This window comes from Mustela erminea, chromosome 6 (assembly GCF_009829155.1).
Source record: "Mustela erminea isolate mMusErm1 chromosome 6, mMusErm1.Pri, whole genome shotgun sequence".
Classification (NCBI taxonomy): domain Eukaryota; kingdom Metazoa; phylum Chordata; class Mammalia; order Carnivora; family Mustelidae; genus Mustela; species Mustela erminea.
Window position 1 is genome coordinate 14,808,259 of NC_045619.1, and position 16,705 is coordinate 14,824,963.

Genomic DNA, 16,705 nt, shown 5'->3' on the forward strand with positions numbered 1-16,705 from the left:
CACAGCAACACTGCACCATGGAACAGCATGGCCAGCTGGAGGGAATCGGAAAACCGCCGAGTAAGCATTTAGTGCAGATCGGAATCTAAGGGGGCAACAGTGAAGCAAAAGACCTGAAAACGGTCCTACTCACCAAGCCAGTGCTGCCAGGGGCCAGGGCTCATGTTAATTAATGTTTATAAAGTGATTTGGGATCCCTGAATGAAAGAGACTATTCAAAATCACCAGCCTGGATAATCAGTGTTTTAGGGAAGCCATTATAATTGAGTACCTACTATGTGACAGGTGTTTTCACATACTTGATCTGATTTAATCCTTTAATCGCTGTATGGGGTAGATTTGGATTTTCTTCCTTCTTTATGCCTTTTTGTTTTGTTTTGGCAATCCTCACCGCACAGATGAGAAAACCAAATTCAGCAGAATTAAGTCATTTGCTGGAAAGCAGCAGAGCTGAAACATGAGGCGGAATCTTTCCCAGTGTAAAGTCCTTATCCCTTTCATCATACCACATTGCCTCTTCCAGTCTTCCCTTCACACTCTTTCTGCATTTAAAACTAAATTTCATTCAAGGATGCCTGTGGCTTTGTTTTTAATGTCTTCTTTACTGCTGTAACATTTTAAAATACAGCAAAATGCACACATCCTACGTTTACAATGCAATCATTGCATTTTGACAAATGCACGTACCCCCTGAACCCTATCACCCTGGAAATTTCCCTAGTGCCCCTTCACTAAGCATGTCTTTAATAAAAAATAGGGCAAATAAAATGAGCTACTTTCCTTTGACCCAAACTATCTTTTTGTGACCTTGGCAGTGGGGGCTGAGCCCATGGAGCCAATCCCTGAGATGAGCACCCTGAATAACATTATGCCTGGATTACCATGACTACTGCCACCATTTTGGCCCCTACCGAGTGCCAGGCAGCAGACTATAACATCCTTACACACATAATCTCACTTAATCCTAATTATCATCTCTATTTTATAGTTGAAGAAACTGGGCTCAGAGAGGTTAGGTAACAAGCCTAAGAACACAGAGCTGTAACATCACAGCCTTGAAATTCGGATCCAGGAGGCCTGACTTTAGAGGCCTTTAGAGAGGTCGATGCCAGATGCCAGTGGGTGAATTTTAAATCCCAAGGGCTTAAGGCACCACTTTTATTCATTCAACAAATAGTACCCGGCATCTGCTAGGTACTAGGTGCTATGCTGAGTGATATGAAAGGAGAGACAAAGATGAATCCGACATAAGCTTGCACTGGAGGGGCCACAGTGTGATGGGGAGTGACTTAAAGCAAGGTCAGGGTGAGGATTCCCAAGGGAAGGGGAAAGGTCTGCCTATGGCACAGGTATGGGGATTGGGGAAGGGGCTGCATTGAGGGCGGTCTCACGGAGGTGTTGGAAAGATCATTCTTGACCAAGTCTCCAGGGATGAGAACTGGCCAGCTCTTAAGTGTTTGAGGTAAAATGACTCACACACACAAAATGGCTTGCAGAAGCACTTCTGCCTGCCCCTTATTTAGCTTTTGCAAAAATCAATCAAGCCAAATTTTAAAACCCCACAGAAACCCAACGTCCAGAAACCTAAGGTCTACTGGGGTCTCTTAGCTCCTACCCCAGCTCCTCAAAACAGTTCAAAATCAACATAAGAAAAAAGCCCTCTGAAGCGTAAAACAGTCCCCACAAAGTACATGTCCTAAACCCAGTCCTATCATTTTTGAGAGCCGCCAAGCCCCTGCTTACAGCTAGGTATCTTCCGTTTTCTGAACTGAGTCCCGTGTGATTAGTTTCATAATTCCCTGGGCGTGGCCGTTTAGCCCCAGCAAATTTAGAAGTGTGCACAGGTGTAGAGATGGCAGGAAGAGGGGGCAACCAAAGTAGAAGAATTTGAAAAGATGATTCAAGAAACTCAAAAATCAATAGCTTCTTTGGGAACATCATTGTATAATATTACACAACAGCTTGAGCAACTGAACAGGCATCTAGTAAGCTCCACCTGTATACTAGGCTCTCTCTTAGACTTAGGCAGAGGTTATAAAAATGTAAAAAAATCTGGTACAGCCCAGTGCAGTTTGAAAGGAACAGAAAGTATATGAATTGGGACAGAGAGTCAGGCTGTAAAGGGTCTCTGTTCAACTGGGTAGATAATGAAGGGCAAGTCGTGGCCTAAAGACAGAGAATTCATAAGAGCAAAACACTTAAGTTCCCTGTGCCTCAGTGCCTCCTCTAAACAATGGGGATAACAGGAGCAGCTTTCCAAGGGAATGCTGAAGATCAAATGGGTCAACATACAGAGTAATGTTGGAGGCACGGTTACTACCTCTGGACCCCAGTACTTGCTTGGTCCTTAAGTTTATTAACCGCTCAATAAATATCGATGAATAAACAAATTCACAAATGAATAAGTGAGACTGCTGAGTTAAAGGGGAAAAAAAAATCAATCACATAAGACACGGGCTCCTTAATAAGGCTTGCAGATCAGAAAGACTGCCATGAAAAATAGTTTAAAAGGTTTGATGTTTAATGTACATTTCAGATACCTAAGAAATTAATTGCTCATTCCTTACTCTCCAGCATAATTGACCTGCCATTTTACACAAGCTCAAGGAAAGCAGAGAGAGAGAGAGAGATTCACAATGAAATGACAGCATATCTCATAGTAAGGGATGGGCTGAAGGGCCCTGAAACCCAGGAGTTAAAGCTCTGTGGTGTGGGAATCTTTCCGAGGGCAGCAAACCCCAACCGCCACACACTCACCCTGCCCAAAACCAACTCTGTGGTCTTCTCCTTCCTTAAATTATACTTACTCCGAAAAGGATAAACACAAAAACTGTCTTTAAAATATGTTGAGGATCATAAAAGTAAAACCGATTTGAAAAAACCTAGAGGCTACTAATACAGACAGAGCTACAAGAGGCTCTTGATTTACAGAGGAGGAGACTGAGGCCCAAGGAGAGTCAACCAAAGTCACAAGTTCAAGAGCATGGCAAAGACAGGAGGAGCAGGATTCCCAGAGTCCCACAATGGTGCCTCCTAAGGGAAATGCTCCTTCCTTGAAGAAAACACTGTGAGAGCTTAGGAAAAGCGGGGTCCAGTCCCAGCAGGGGAAAAAGGTTTGGGGGTCAGTAAGAAGTAAAAGGACGATTGTAATGGGAAAGGTAAGAACAGGGGAGGTTGGGCACACCTGGTGGAAAGAAAACTAAGCCCTTCTATGCTTTTTGTGGGGGTAGGGCAGCAGACAAGAGCAATCCAGTCCAAAGCTCTTGGGTTTTTCAGGTGAATCTTCCCCCTTCTGAAGAAGCTCATACAAAGACCAATGCCTTCTCCTGCATGTTTCCACCGCGGTCAGGATTTCACGTGTGTTCGGGGTGGGGGGAATGGGGAGGCTCTGCGTCCACGACTGCCTGCAGAAGGGGAAGGTCTCTGGCAAAGAGATTCTCAGGAGTCTCCAGATCAACGCGGAAGTCGCGATCCCTCCCCTCCCCCCAACCACGCCCACTTTTCCTTCCTTCTCCTCCTCCAACGCTGATCAAAACCAGGTGAAAGCACCGAGAGCAGGAGGGTCAGTTTCCCGAGAGCTCTTGCTGGGGCGCCGCGCGCCTGCTCTTTCCTGCGCACACTCACAGGCACACTTAACATACACACGCACAGGCTCACACACTCACAAACAAGCACACACTCACATGCACACACTCGGCACCCCCAGAGGCCCGGCCGCGCCCGCTGGATCTCTCTTTCAGCCCCCGGGAAACAGGCAGGCAGCAACATGAATGAAATCTACCCAGAAAGACTGCATTTCAACTCCAACCACGCAATCTCCGGCCAAACCGCCGACTATGTAGCAAAGTTTTATTTCGCTTTAGAGTCTCCAGTTACGCTTCTACCATTTCCTGTGGAAAACTGAAGCTTTGAAGTGTCTAGCTCGGGCTTTCGCAGACAGGCAGGACGGCCAGCTCAAGCTCTCCAAAACAAGAGCCCCCGACCCCACCCCCTCCGCCTCCAGAACTGCAGGTTCAAACCCACCCAGCTCCACTTCCGAAAAAGGGGATGTGGGAGGGGACAACAGAACCTGCTGGAAACGACACCCTAAACTGACAGCCCCCTCTAGAACCCCGCCCCACTCCCATCTTGCCCGGGTCCCTAGTGGCGCTCCTTAAGGAAAGTGGTGACAGCTGCAGCTCCCTGCCACCGCGAACCCAGAGAGGCGTGAGCTGGGAAGTCGGAAATGGGGGGAGGGGTGTGCATCGCGCTGCACCCATCAGCTGTGCGCTCCGGCCTTCAAAAACTGCCCCGGGTACACTCAGGACCTATAAGTCTTCAGCTACACACTCCCACCACACACCCCTCTCCCCGACTGTTTCTAGGCCATGCGAGCTCTAAAACGTTCTGCCTTGACGGCCGCGGGGCCTCTGGTACACCCGCACCAGCATAGTGTCCTGGAAGGCGCGGGAAGTACATGAGCCGGTCGGTGGAAGGAGGAATGTTCCTCCTCCGGAATTCCAGGGAGCAACACTCGTGCGCCCGAGAATTTGGCATCTTCAAGGTCAAAAAACAAAACAAAACACGGGGCTTTGGCAGAAATATGTACTAGGGCCAAATGACAAAACCTGTGTCCGCGAATGGTGATGGGCTCTTCCCACAGACTGAGGGCGGCAGTCGCCGCCCCGCCCGGCACTAGGGGCGGAACAGTGCGCTCCGGGACTTGGAAACCTTAGGAGCCGCGTAAAGTACGCGGATTCCGAGCGCGCGAGTGAGCAGGCGAGTTTCGCGCCGCCTCCGGCTCCGCGGCCCTCTCAGAGGCTTGGGACAGCTGTGGGTGGCCGGAACGACGCGGGAGTGAGGGCGCGAGGCAAACTTGCAACCAGAGTTGGCCAAGTGGGGTGGGAGGAGACGGCACAGCGCGGCCACTTACCGCTGGCATTCTTCCCGCAGATGAGGTGCTGGTAGGGCTGCAGGAGCCCCCAGATCTCGGAGTCGTTGTTGACCGTGTGCTCCAGAGTCTCCACGGTGAACCTGGGCGCCTCGTGGAGTGCGTGGTGGTGGTGATGGTGGTGGTTGGCGGCGGCGGCGGCGGCCACGGCGGCTGCGGCTGCCGGTGGGGCTGCGGCGGCGGCGGCGGCGGCGACAGCGGCGACCGGCGGGGCGCAACAGCTGCTGCCCCCGCTGGCGCTGCTGGCTGCGCTGCAGGCGCCGCCGCTCGCCGCTCCCCCTCCGGGTGCCTCCCGCTCCTTATCTGCCGCGGGGGCCGTGCCGGGGCCAGAGCCCGGGCCTGGGCCCGAGCTGGAGCCCGAGCCAGGGCCACTGCAGCTCCGGGGCAGCCCGGAGGCCACGACCCGCGAGTAGATGTCCCGGAAGAGGCTCTCCATGCAGGCGGTCAGGTAGATGGCGGCGTGTTCGTGGATGCGCAGCGCCACGCGGCTGTCCACCATCCAGCGGTACACGCGGCCCACAGAGAAGGTGAGGCCGCAGCGCGCAGACTTGCCGCGGCCCAGGCGGTCGCCGCCGGCACTGCTCATGTTGTAGAGGGACAGCGCGGCCAGCGCGGCCGCTGTGCAGTGCGCAGCCAGGCCCCAGGACAGCACTATCTCCATGGCGCTCTGGATCTCGTACTTGGTGCACTTAGCGAAGCGCAGGCTCAGGCGCTGCGCCTCCTTGGCGATGCGAACCAGCGCCCGGCTCACCAGCATCGACAGCTTGGCCAGCGCGTCTTTGGGCAGGCCGCCGGGGGCCGCCGGGCCTGCCCGGGGATCCCGCGAGCGCAGCAGCAGCGCCTCCAGCTCCTGGAGGGTCCAGGGGACCTCGTCGAGGTCCGGCAGCAGCCGCGAACAGTGCTGGCCGGCGCAGTCCAGCCCCTCGGAGTCTTCCACCAGGGCAGTGTTGACGGTGTCAAAGCTGTTGTGCCGGCTGTGCATGGAGTCAGCTAGAGGCGGCCAGCAGCTCCCGCCATACGGGGACGCCGGGTGCGAGTCGGAACAGCACAGGGACAAGTTGGAGGAGCGCACCGAGTCCGCCGCGCCACCATAACCCGAGTCCAGCGTCAGATCCTCCAGCGTCCGCACCACAGGCTTCTTACCTCTCCTGGCCATCGCTGCGCCACTTCATGCTGCGGCCGCCGGGGAGCCGAGGGGAAGGAGCAGCGAGAGCAGCGGGCGCCGGCGCGCGGGGAGAGCCCAGTCCGCGCTGCCTCGGTTCACTTTTCACCAGCTGCTACTACCAAGTGTTACTACTTTCGGCTGCCTACCCGAGCCGCCGCCGCTGGTAGACTCCGGGCGGACCCTGAAGTCATCTTCCAGAGCCTGGGCCGGAGCTGGGGCGCACTGGGGAGCGAGAGAGGCCAGGAGGGAAGCTCACGCCGGGACTCGCCCCTTTCTTCCCAAATAAAATAAAAAGTGTCCGACCCGCTCCTCCCTGGGCCCCGCTGGGCGCAGAAGCCGCCGGCCGCCGGCCTTAGTGTTCGTAGGGCGGAAATGGACGCAGATGCTGCCGCCGCAGCCGCTCTGCCGGCTCCCGGCTCCCGGCCCGGGGTTCGCTGGGCGCCCACCCGGCAGTGAAGCGCAGCAGCTACCGCGGCGGCTGCAAACCCGGCCCAACCCCGCAAACCCCCAGCAGCCAGCAGGGCGGGCGTATGTAAAGCAGGGCCGGCGGAGAGCCAATGGGATCAGAGGATGCTAATTACCTCGCCTTTTTTTTTTTTTATATATATATTCCTCAGCTCCACGTAGCCCCGCCCCTCACACACGCCCCCGGCGGTGACCAGGGCCGCAGGAAGTAAGGGGCAGCGGCCTGGGGATTGCGGGTCCGGGAGCAACGTAGAGACGCGAATGTTATCTCCCTGTTGCTATCCCTGCCCCTCAGGCTCGTGGCTTTGGTACCAGAATGGAAGGGTGGTAGGTTGAGCAGGTGACTCCCCCCACCCCCCTGCCCCAAGGTGTGCTACCCGCCAGTGGTTCACAGTGTCAGCCTGGGGTCGCTTCCTGCCGCTTAGTTTTGGATTTCACTTTCATTTTTTTCTTTAACACGCAAAGCGTGTTTTTTCTGCCTTACCCCTTCCCCCACCTTCGGGTCCCCAAACCAGTCAAGGCGGTCCTCTTTCACCTCTAGTTTTCTACAGCGTGGAAGCAAGGTTAGAAACCAGAAACTACCGAGCCAGAGGCCAGGGCACTGGACACCACTGGAAGGCTGAAATGTCAGGACATTTTAGCCACCTGACACTTGGGCACATTAACTCAGTTCTTTTCCATAGCCAGGAGGACGACCCTGCACCCATCCTTCAAAGGCCTGGGAGGTGCCCCAGGAGGGAAAGCTCCTGTCCCACTTTACCAGCTTGGTGCCCCTAGTTCCAGACAGCTCGGCCTTAAAAGGGTAAATTTGGGGCACCTGGGTGGCTCAGTTGGTTAGGCAACTGAGTCTGGAGTCTCAGGATGGAGTCCCACATCAGGCTCCCTGCTCGGCAGGGAGTCTGCTTCTCCAGCTGACCTCTTTCCTCTCATGCTCTCTCATTCTCTCTGTCATAAAATAAATAAATAAATAAAATCTTTAAAAAAAAAAAAAGTAAATTTGCAGGGGGGAGTTTTTTCTTTGGCGAAAAAAAGCTGTAACATTTGCGTGAAAAAAACCATACCTTTTCACCAGGGGGTTCCAGCTCCCACAGAGGCTTCTGCCTGAGGTTAGGAATTTTCAGCTTAGAAATCCCCTCCCCAGAAAGGTAGCCCAGATCCCCAGTATCCACCTGGGGGCCTTATCTGCCCATTTCCCTTTTAAAGCTGTTGATTTCTGGGCCCTTGTAATACTAGGTAGTTACCATACAATAACATGTCTAGATTGCACACCCGACTAGGGAGTCACCGTGCATAGACCTGTCACAGAGTAGGCACTCAGTAAATAATTTGCTATAATTGGGTGGATGAAGGAAGGACGTGCTTTTGAACTCTTGGTTTGAATGTTCAACAATGGACTTTCCCAGATAACTCTGTAGATTATCTGACATTTCTCTTATCTGTCATCCCAAATGCACCCATCATTTCACCCCCCAATAAACCATGCCCCTCGTAGCTATCATCCTTGTACCCAGGAGCATATACGCTCAGCACCTCTCACTCTATTATAATATTCTACCAACTGTTGGCCTTCTCCCCTGCCCCTTCCTACTCCAAACCATCCAGTCCCAGGATCTTGAAAAGCCTAGTTCTAATCTTGTCACTTGTCACTTCCTTGAAAAAAATTCAAAGGCTCCCAATGGCCTTCCAGATAAATAAAGTTTATACTGATTAGCTTCAGGGATCTCTCCATTCTATTCCAGACTCTCTTTCCATAAAATTCCAAATCTTTTAATAAGGGAGCATGATGATTAATTTTATGTGTCAACTTGAGTGGGCCACAGGTGCCCACTTTAAACATTGTTTCTGGATATGTCTCTGAGGGTCTTTTCAGGTGAGATCAGAATTTGAATCTGCAGACCCAGGGAAGTAGATCGCCCTCCCCAACATGGCTAGGCATTACCCAGTCCAAACAGTAGAAAAGGTAGAGGAAGGAAGAATTCGTTGAGTTTTTTTCCCACCTCACTGATTGAGCTGGGACAATATCTCATCTTCTTCAGCCCTCCAACAGGCATTTACACCACTGGTTCTGCCCGGTTCTCAGGTCTTTGGACTTGGACTGAATACCACCAGCTTTCCTGGGTCTCTAGCTCACATATGTCAGCCTGTGGGACTTCTCAGCCTCTATTATTCATATGAGCTAATTCCTCATAATAAATCTCTATATATTTGTTTTCTCTGTTTTTCCAGAGAACCAGAACCAATAGAAAGACAGACAGACACACACACACACACACACACACACCTGATTCTCTGGAAAACTACCTACCACGTTTTCTTTAATGACATAAAGCGTGCCTTCCTCTCTAGATTATGCACCATCACACTAACCTCCTAAAGGTATATTCACACTCACGTACACACACACACACTCTATTTTTAGCCATACTAAAATCACTTGCTGGTTTTCCAAGTTACCATGTTATCCCTTGCATCCCTTATGCTTTTGCAGAAGCTGTTACTTTTGCTCCAGACACTTGTCTCTGTCTTCTCCACCTGGCAAACTTCTCATCCTCTAAGGTTCAGCTCCAAGATTGTTATCACTGTGAAAGTTTCCCCATGCCTGCTGTCCACCCAGCCCAGACCTGGGAAGGTATTTCCATCTCTTTTACTCTGGCTTTGTTCCCAGGGCCCTTTTTCTTCTCCTCTGCATGTTTCCCTGGTGATCTCACCCACTCATATACCTTCACTTACCACCTATGTGCTGATGATGCTTAAGTGAGCACCGCCCAGTGGTGCAGAGGACTGGGGAAAGCCTCATGCATGGGGGCCTGGGGGGTGGGGGAGAAAGACTGAAAGAATGAGCTTAACATTGATTTATTTTCTTCTGTAGCACCAGGTCAACTTGCATTCCAGGACTGCTTCTGCCAATTCTCCAATCATGTACCCGGTGTTCACTCATTTCATTTTTTATTCTCCCTTTCTTTGCCTTTGAAATGCACAAAATAATCACAGCCATCTTTAGAGGGTTGCTGGGGGTTAAGTGAGATGTTTCCACGTAAGGACTGAACACAGTGTTCCACATGTGATAATAACCCTGGAAATGTCTGTTGTCATTTTATGCATTTTCCTATCCTCTACAAGAAACACCTATCTCTTAGAGAGTCAGCGGGAGAGTGACAACTGTTACATAAAAATCCAACTTCTTCCAGGATGTGCTGAATTACTAACTTCCCTGGAAGGTTTTCCTAATATCTCAGCAGACATGCTCTTCTCTCTTATGCTGTAGATGTTGGGCATATACCTTCTCCCACCTTCCAGGGACCTACCCTTTGAGAGCCAAGATCTGACCCCTAGCGCAATGCCAGTACTAATGGGCGTACTCCTTAGTATTATGGATAAACCAAAGCTTAGGTCCATTTAGTTCACTAAAATAAGTCCTTAATGATAATGTTATGCATCTGTAGGTAAATGACCTCTAATCAGTAGGAAGAGTGAAAGCATCAACCAGACATTAAAAATTAGTCTCTGTATTAGAAAATTTCATGTCTGCAAAAATGTATGATGAAAAAATTCAAATTGCCCAAAATCCCACCTTACAGAGATCATTTACATGAACAATTTCTTGTATTTCCTTCTAGTCTAATTTCTTTCCCATCTTTTTCTTCTAAACTTACAGTTTAACAGTTGGAATTATTCTATGAATTATTTTGCATTTTGATTTCTTTCCTCAAAAAAAATTCCTATTAGGTATTTATCCAAAATTATTCTTTTTTGTGTAGCTACAAAATATTCCAACACATGTTTATATCTTAATTGGTGTGTTGGTTTCTCCTCTGGTTGTTGCTGTTTTCTAACTAGCGTAGGTAATGCTGAGATGGACCTCTTTGCATATAGATAAGTCTCTTCTTTGAAACCAGAAGTCTTAATATATGTTATCCTCTAAGAAATTCAGATGGACAGTAAACATATATTCAAGATTAAAAAATAAACAAAACAACCCCCTCCAGGAAATTAAATTCCTGGGATTATTTTGCCTATCAGGTTAGCAAAGATTTCTAAATTCAGTCATGATGGATGTGTATCACGGTGGGGCATAAACTGTGGCAATCTTCTGGGGGGACAGTTCACCAATACATATCAATATGTCAGTGTGCATTCCTTGTGATTTCCCAGAAATCGTATCTTCTGATTACCCAAGGTGATTCTTATGAATTTTTCAAAAGTCTACAGGATGATCTTGGTAATGTTTTCACATAGGACTTTGGGAAACAATCTAAATGTCTTTCAATTAGGTCTGATGAAATGTATGATAGTGACTCATACAAGGTAATACCACGCAGTTGCAAAGAATAATGGTGGTGATCTTTAGTTCCACATCATATTGGCGAGTGAAGAAATTTTTGAAAATAGGTTTTGGAATTGCATATATAATGTGATCCCATTTGCATAAAATGCTTTATGTAGAACTAAATATGTCTATAAGCATGTAAATGTGCCTCAAAGGACGGAAATAACAGCTATAAATGAGTTTGTTAGATTTCTGGAGGGTTTTTCTTTTTGAAGGAGTTTGGTTTATTCTAGCTCTATCCCTTTTTTCCTTCTTTCTCTCCTTTTTTAAACTCATGGTTTTCAACTTTCTTCTTTGTACTTCTGAACTTTGATGATATCATATCAAAATACATATCATTTTTACCAGAGCCCAGAAAGCTACTGTCAAAAGAAAATTAAATTGTTTTCCGCCTACTTTTCTGAAGCTCACCAGTTAATCAAAATAGTAACATAATCTTTGTCCTTCTGCATTCTAGAAGCCCTAGAGAAAGTGTAGCAACTAACCCAACAAACAGGGTGGCACAGTGGGTTAAGCCTCTGCCTTTGGCTCAGGTCATGATCTCTGGGTCCTAGGATGGAGCCCCATACCAGGCTCTCTGCTCAGCAGGGAGCCTGCCCTCCCCCACCCCGCCTGCCTCTCGGTCTACTTGTAATCTCTGTCAAATAAATAAATAAAATCTAAAAAAAAAAAAAAAAAACCCAACCACCATAAGGTGAACCAGCTTCGCTTGGCTGGATTCTCAAATGTTGGGTGCTTCAGCACATGCTTCCAACACATCTACTGTACCGGAGCAGCAAGGTCACTTACATTAGAAGTGGGCTGAGTTGATATATCAAGGTATGTATATTCTTGTGTCCCCCTCCCCCAGGTAGGTAAGGTAGGTAATTAACAAAGGCAAACCCAGGTTCTAACCACAGGTGGGACATCAAAAGATTATAATGAATTTTCTGTTACAGTTAAGAAATCATTGTTGAGATAGCGTTTCTCACTCAGATTTGTTTATCTGTAAGACAGTATCACTGTTAAATCACCTCTCTTTAAAAGGATGAAAGTAAATGTGTCCGTAGTCTGAATAACAATGTTTGGGGGCATTTATTGCTTCTATAGCTCATTCTTAATTTGATCTTGTAATAAATGTAAATGTAACAAAATATGTAAACAAAAAAAAAAAAAGGAAGAAGAAGAAGTGGGTTCACTTATCTACCAGCCATGTAACCTTGAGCAAATCCCTCAGTCTCTCCATGCCTCAGTTTTTCATCTTTAATTGGGAAGAATAATACCACATGCATCAATGTTTGCCTGTGAGGATTAAATGAGATCTGTAGAACAGTGTCTGGTCAGTTTCCACCGGGCAGCGACTCTAGGGAAAATGGACAGGCCCCTTCTCCCCAGTGGCTTGTTGCTGCACCAAAGTCTTCTACTAAAATATACTCCAAAGGAAAGCATCACTGCTAGAATAATGTGCCCTACAAAAGTGCCCAGCATTTACTAGGCACTCAATACATGGTTGTTGAATGAATGAATGAATGAATGAATGGGTAGATAGGTGGAAACTGCACCATAACCCAAGTAAAGCACCAGGAAGACAGAACTAGAGTTCTTACCCTTCCTTATGTCCCTTCTCCTTTCAGATTCCGCACAAGGGAGTTAATGATGATGATCATTGGGACCCAAGGCTAGAAATCAACCAAATCTTTCTTGAGTGATTGCCATATACTTCTTCTTGGAATTCTAAACATGGAGAGAGGCCTGGATGGCTCAGCTTGTTGTGCCTCTGCTTCGGCTCAGGTCATGATGTCAAGGTCCTGGGATCGAACCCTTTATCAGGTCCCTGCTCAGTAGAAAGTCTTCTTCTCCCTCTCCCTCTGCCTCCTCACCCCTTCTCATGCTCTCTCTCTTGCCCTCTCTCTCAAAATTAAAAAAAAAAAAACCAACCTAAAAATGGAGAGGTACTGTCCCTGTCCACTGGAACTTCTGCTTCAGTGGGGTATCCAGCCAGGAAATAGACACCCCTCTAGGTGTTTCCATCTGAAGGAATCTAATACAAAGAATCAGTTACAGAAGAAATGGCAGAGCTATGTGGGACAGGAAGGAGACAACCAGGGTAGTAGCATCAACAAGAAGATGTTATCAACACTAGGGCTGGTGGGACAGGGAGAAGATGGTGTTACAAGACCTCACAAGCCAGGCTGAGTTGGACAGGCTCTAGAGCCAAATGGAGGCTGAGCTGGAGTGGTTGCTCTATGTTGGGAGGGGCTGCTTGGCAGGGTTTGGACTCAAGGATGAGACATAGCTCCTGCCAAGAACACAACCTGAGGTGGACAGATAGGGATTAAAAAACTTTGAGCGCTCCATGATCCCCCAACCCCTGTCTTCTGTTAGTGCTTCCCATTAGCCAAACCCAGCAAGAAGCTGGAGGGTGAGGGAGTCTGGGAAAGGTAGTGCCTGTGATACAAAGGTGACAAAGCAGGTCAAGAGAAGGGGAGGTATGGAAATGAGCATAAACAAGCAAAGGACCAGTTCAGGAAGACAAGAAGATTATTTCTAGACATGTATCTATTATGGAGTGACCCAACATAATGCTACACCATTCAGAAGCAGAAGCTTTGATACTGTTTCCTCTTCATTCTCACTGTCCTTGCCTGGTAAAATAATTCATCACCTCCTGTGGGACTGTCCAGTCTCATTCACTGCCATCTACCCTGGTTACCTGCTTCCACACTCTCTACAAACTAAGAATAGTTTCTTAAATACACTGTGTGGCTTTATTCATGCTATTTTTCTCTGTATTGAATGTCCCCCCCCCCTTTTTTTGCCCATTGGACTCCTATGCATCCTTCAACGCCCGTCTCAATTGTTACCACTTGGTAAGAACTACCCCACTCATCCTGTCCTGCACTGTAGAACTAGCCTTTCTCTTTGCTCTGCTTTTTTGAATATTAAACACAGGCTTCCATTATAGCCTTGATCGAAAATTATTAGCTATTGATATCATTGTCAGCAGTTACAACAGCCTTCTGTTCTTTTCTCTGTGTGAAAGAGCAATAACTAAGAGTGTAAACTTGAGGTCATAAAGATCCATGTTTACCAGTGGCTGGCTGTGGTTTTTAGATAAGTTTTTAACCTTTAAATTTCTATTATTTTTTTATGTGGGGAAAATCATGATTCCCCATTACCTCATAGAGCTTTAGCTACATGAAACAATGCATGTAAAATACTTAGCACAGTGCCTGACACATAAAAAGTCTCCACTCAATAAATACCAGCTACTGTTATATAATCTTAATCTTCAAGGTAATAATAACAATAATGATAATGAGATTATATTGCACATATTGATTTTCAAACTACTTTTTTCATTAAGATATATCACAAAATAGATTATCACCCCCAAATCACAAAATACTATCATAATATCATAAAATATATCAGAAAATTTTTTTTCATTAAAATATATCTCATCACTAAAAAAGTATTCTTTTTTGTACATTTTGTACTTTTGAAATTTTTTAAACAGGAAAGTTGATAGAAATACACCCCATCCACCATTTACTAGATTCATTAGGGCTGACATTTGCCTTCTTTCTAGTTCTCTGTGAAAAGTATGTATGTGTGTGTGCGTGCACACATGTGTGTATGACATCATGTCCCTTTCTTCCTGAACCATTTGAAAGTAAGCTGCAAAGATCATGACATTTCAGCATGTACCCCCACTACACATACTCCTTTCCCTTACAAAGCATACCCAAGAAATAGCACTGACGTATTAACATTATCTAACATATAATTCATATTTCAGTTGTCCCCCAAATATCCTTTGGAGTGGTTTTTCCTTACATCGTCTGATGACTACAGAGAATTCTACTGAATGGATGTCCAATAATTTGTTCAATGAATCTATTATTTTTAGACATTTTGGTTCTTTCCAGTATTGCATCATGGTACACAGCTCTGAAAAAAAAAGATCTTGACAGTAATTTTTAAAGTATATTTGACTTATTTCCTTGGGAAAAATTCCTACAGTGAAACTTGGTCCAAGGCAATGCAGCATTCTAAGAACCTGCTGCAGGAAGCTAACCTTCCCTGGGAGAAGATTGTACCACTTTATGCCCACCAGCAGTGTACAAAAGGGCATCTCCACACCATTAACACCCCTGCTAGTATCATTTCTATATTTATCAATTGAATAAGAGAAATAATAACTAACATTTATGTGACATTCCTACTATGCAAGCTGCTATTCCAAGAGTCTGACATACATCAACTTGCCTCGCCCTTGTCATTACCCTATAACCTTCATTTTACAGATCAGGAAACTGAGCAAAGAGGGTTTCAGCAGCTTTCCCAAGGTCGCACAGCTAGAGAGCAGCAACCTGGGGAGCCCGAATCCAGAGACTGTGTCACGATCTGCTGTATACTATTACCTCTCAGTAGAGTCTAACATTTATTTGATCACCCTTGAAGCTGAATTTTTTTACATATTTATCTTTTATGCCTTTGCTTGTAAGAATATCCTTTTGGGGTGGGTGGTATGAAGTAGGTCCCAAGGTGTTCATCTTTTTCTTTCCTTTTTTTTTTTTTAAAATATTTTATTTATTTATTTGAGAGAGAGACAGTGGGAGAGAGCATGAGCGAGGAGAAGGTCAGAGAGCGAAGCAGACTCCCCATGGAGCTGGGAGCCTGATGCGGGACTCGATTCCGGGACTCCAGGAACATGACCCGAGCCGAAGGCAGTCGTCCAACCAACTGAGCCACCCAGGCATCCCTTTCTTAATAATTTTTTTAAAAAATTTTTTATTTCTTTTCAGCCTAACAGTATTCATTGTTTTTGCACCACACCCAGTGCTCCATGCAATCCGTGCCCTCTCCAATACCCACCACCTGGTTCCCCCAATCTCCCACCCCCCGCCGCTTCAAAACCCTCAGATTGTTTTTCAGAGTCCGTAGTCTCTCATGGTTCACCTCCCCTTCCAATTTCCCTCAACTCCCTTCTCCTCTCCATCTCCCTTTGTCCTCCATGCTATTTGTTATGCTCCACAAATAAGTGAAACCATATGATAATTGACTCTCTCTGCTTGACTTATTTCACTCAGTATAGTCTCTTCCAGACCCATCCATGTTGCTACAAAAGTTGGGTATTCATCCTTTCTGATGGAGGCATAATACTCCATAGTGTAAATGGACCACATCTTCCTTATCCATTCGTCCGTTGAAGGGCATCTTGGTTGTTCTTAAAAATTATTAAGAAGTGAACAGACACTTCTTAATAATTTTTAAGAACAACTTGTAAAAGAAAAATATAACAGTTTTGGGACGCCTGGCTGGCTCAGTGGGTTGAGTGACTGCCTTTGGCTCGATCATGATCTTTGGGTCCTGGGGTGGAGTCCTTCATGGGGCTCCTTGCTCAGCGGGGAGGCTGCTTCTCCCTCTGCCTGTCACTCCCCCTGCTTGTGCTCTCTCTCTGTCTCTCTTTCTCTGACAAATAAATAAATAAAACCTTTAGAAAATAATAGCAATTTTTCTGTATTGCAGGTAATTCTCCATGGCTCGATATTTTCCCCTTTAAACTTACTTATTTATTTACTTGTCTGTTTATCCATCTAGCATAAGTTCTTTTATTTTCTCATAGTTAAATTTGTCAATCCTTCTGTTTAAGTTTGCTAAGGGAAAAAAAGTCTGCCCTACTTTCTAGAGGATAAACATTATATTTTCCTCTTACATCTTCACATTTTACTTTAAAATCCTCAATCCATCTCATTTCTCAGCACCTTTGCCAACACCAGCTTGGCCTTATTTCTAAAGCAGACCCCAAATACCTTCCAGGGGTAGAAATGGG

General features: G+C 46.8%; 1 protein-coding gene across 3 annotated transcripts in view; it reads right to left on the reverse strand.

The window, feature by feature from the left end:
* The window catches only part of BTBD11 (BTB domain containing 11), a 289,817-nt gene extending 283,211 nt beyond the window's left edge, over positions 1–6,606 (reverse strand). For 2 of the 3 annotated variants that reach the window (XM_032346484.1, XM_032346486.1), the window contains exon 1: positions 4,913–6,086. In XM_032346484.1, coding sequence (XP_032202375.1) covers positions 4,913–6,086 — 1,174 coding nt within the window. Of the gene's footprint in view, positions 1–4,912 lie in introns of all 3 variants that reach the window. The other variant, XM_032346485.1, reaches the window with a different exon arrangement.
* Positions 6,607–16,705: the final 10,099 nt, after the last annotated feature.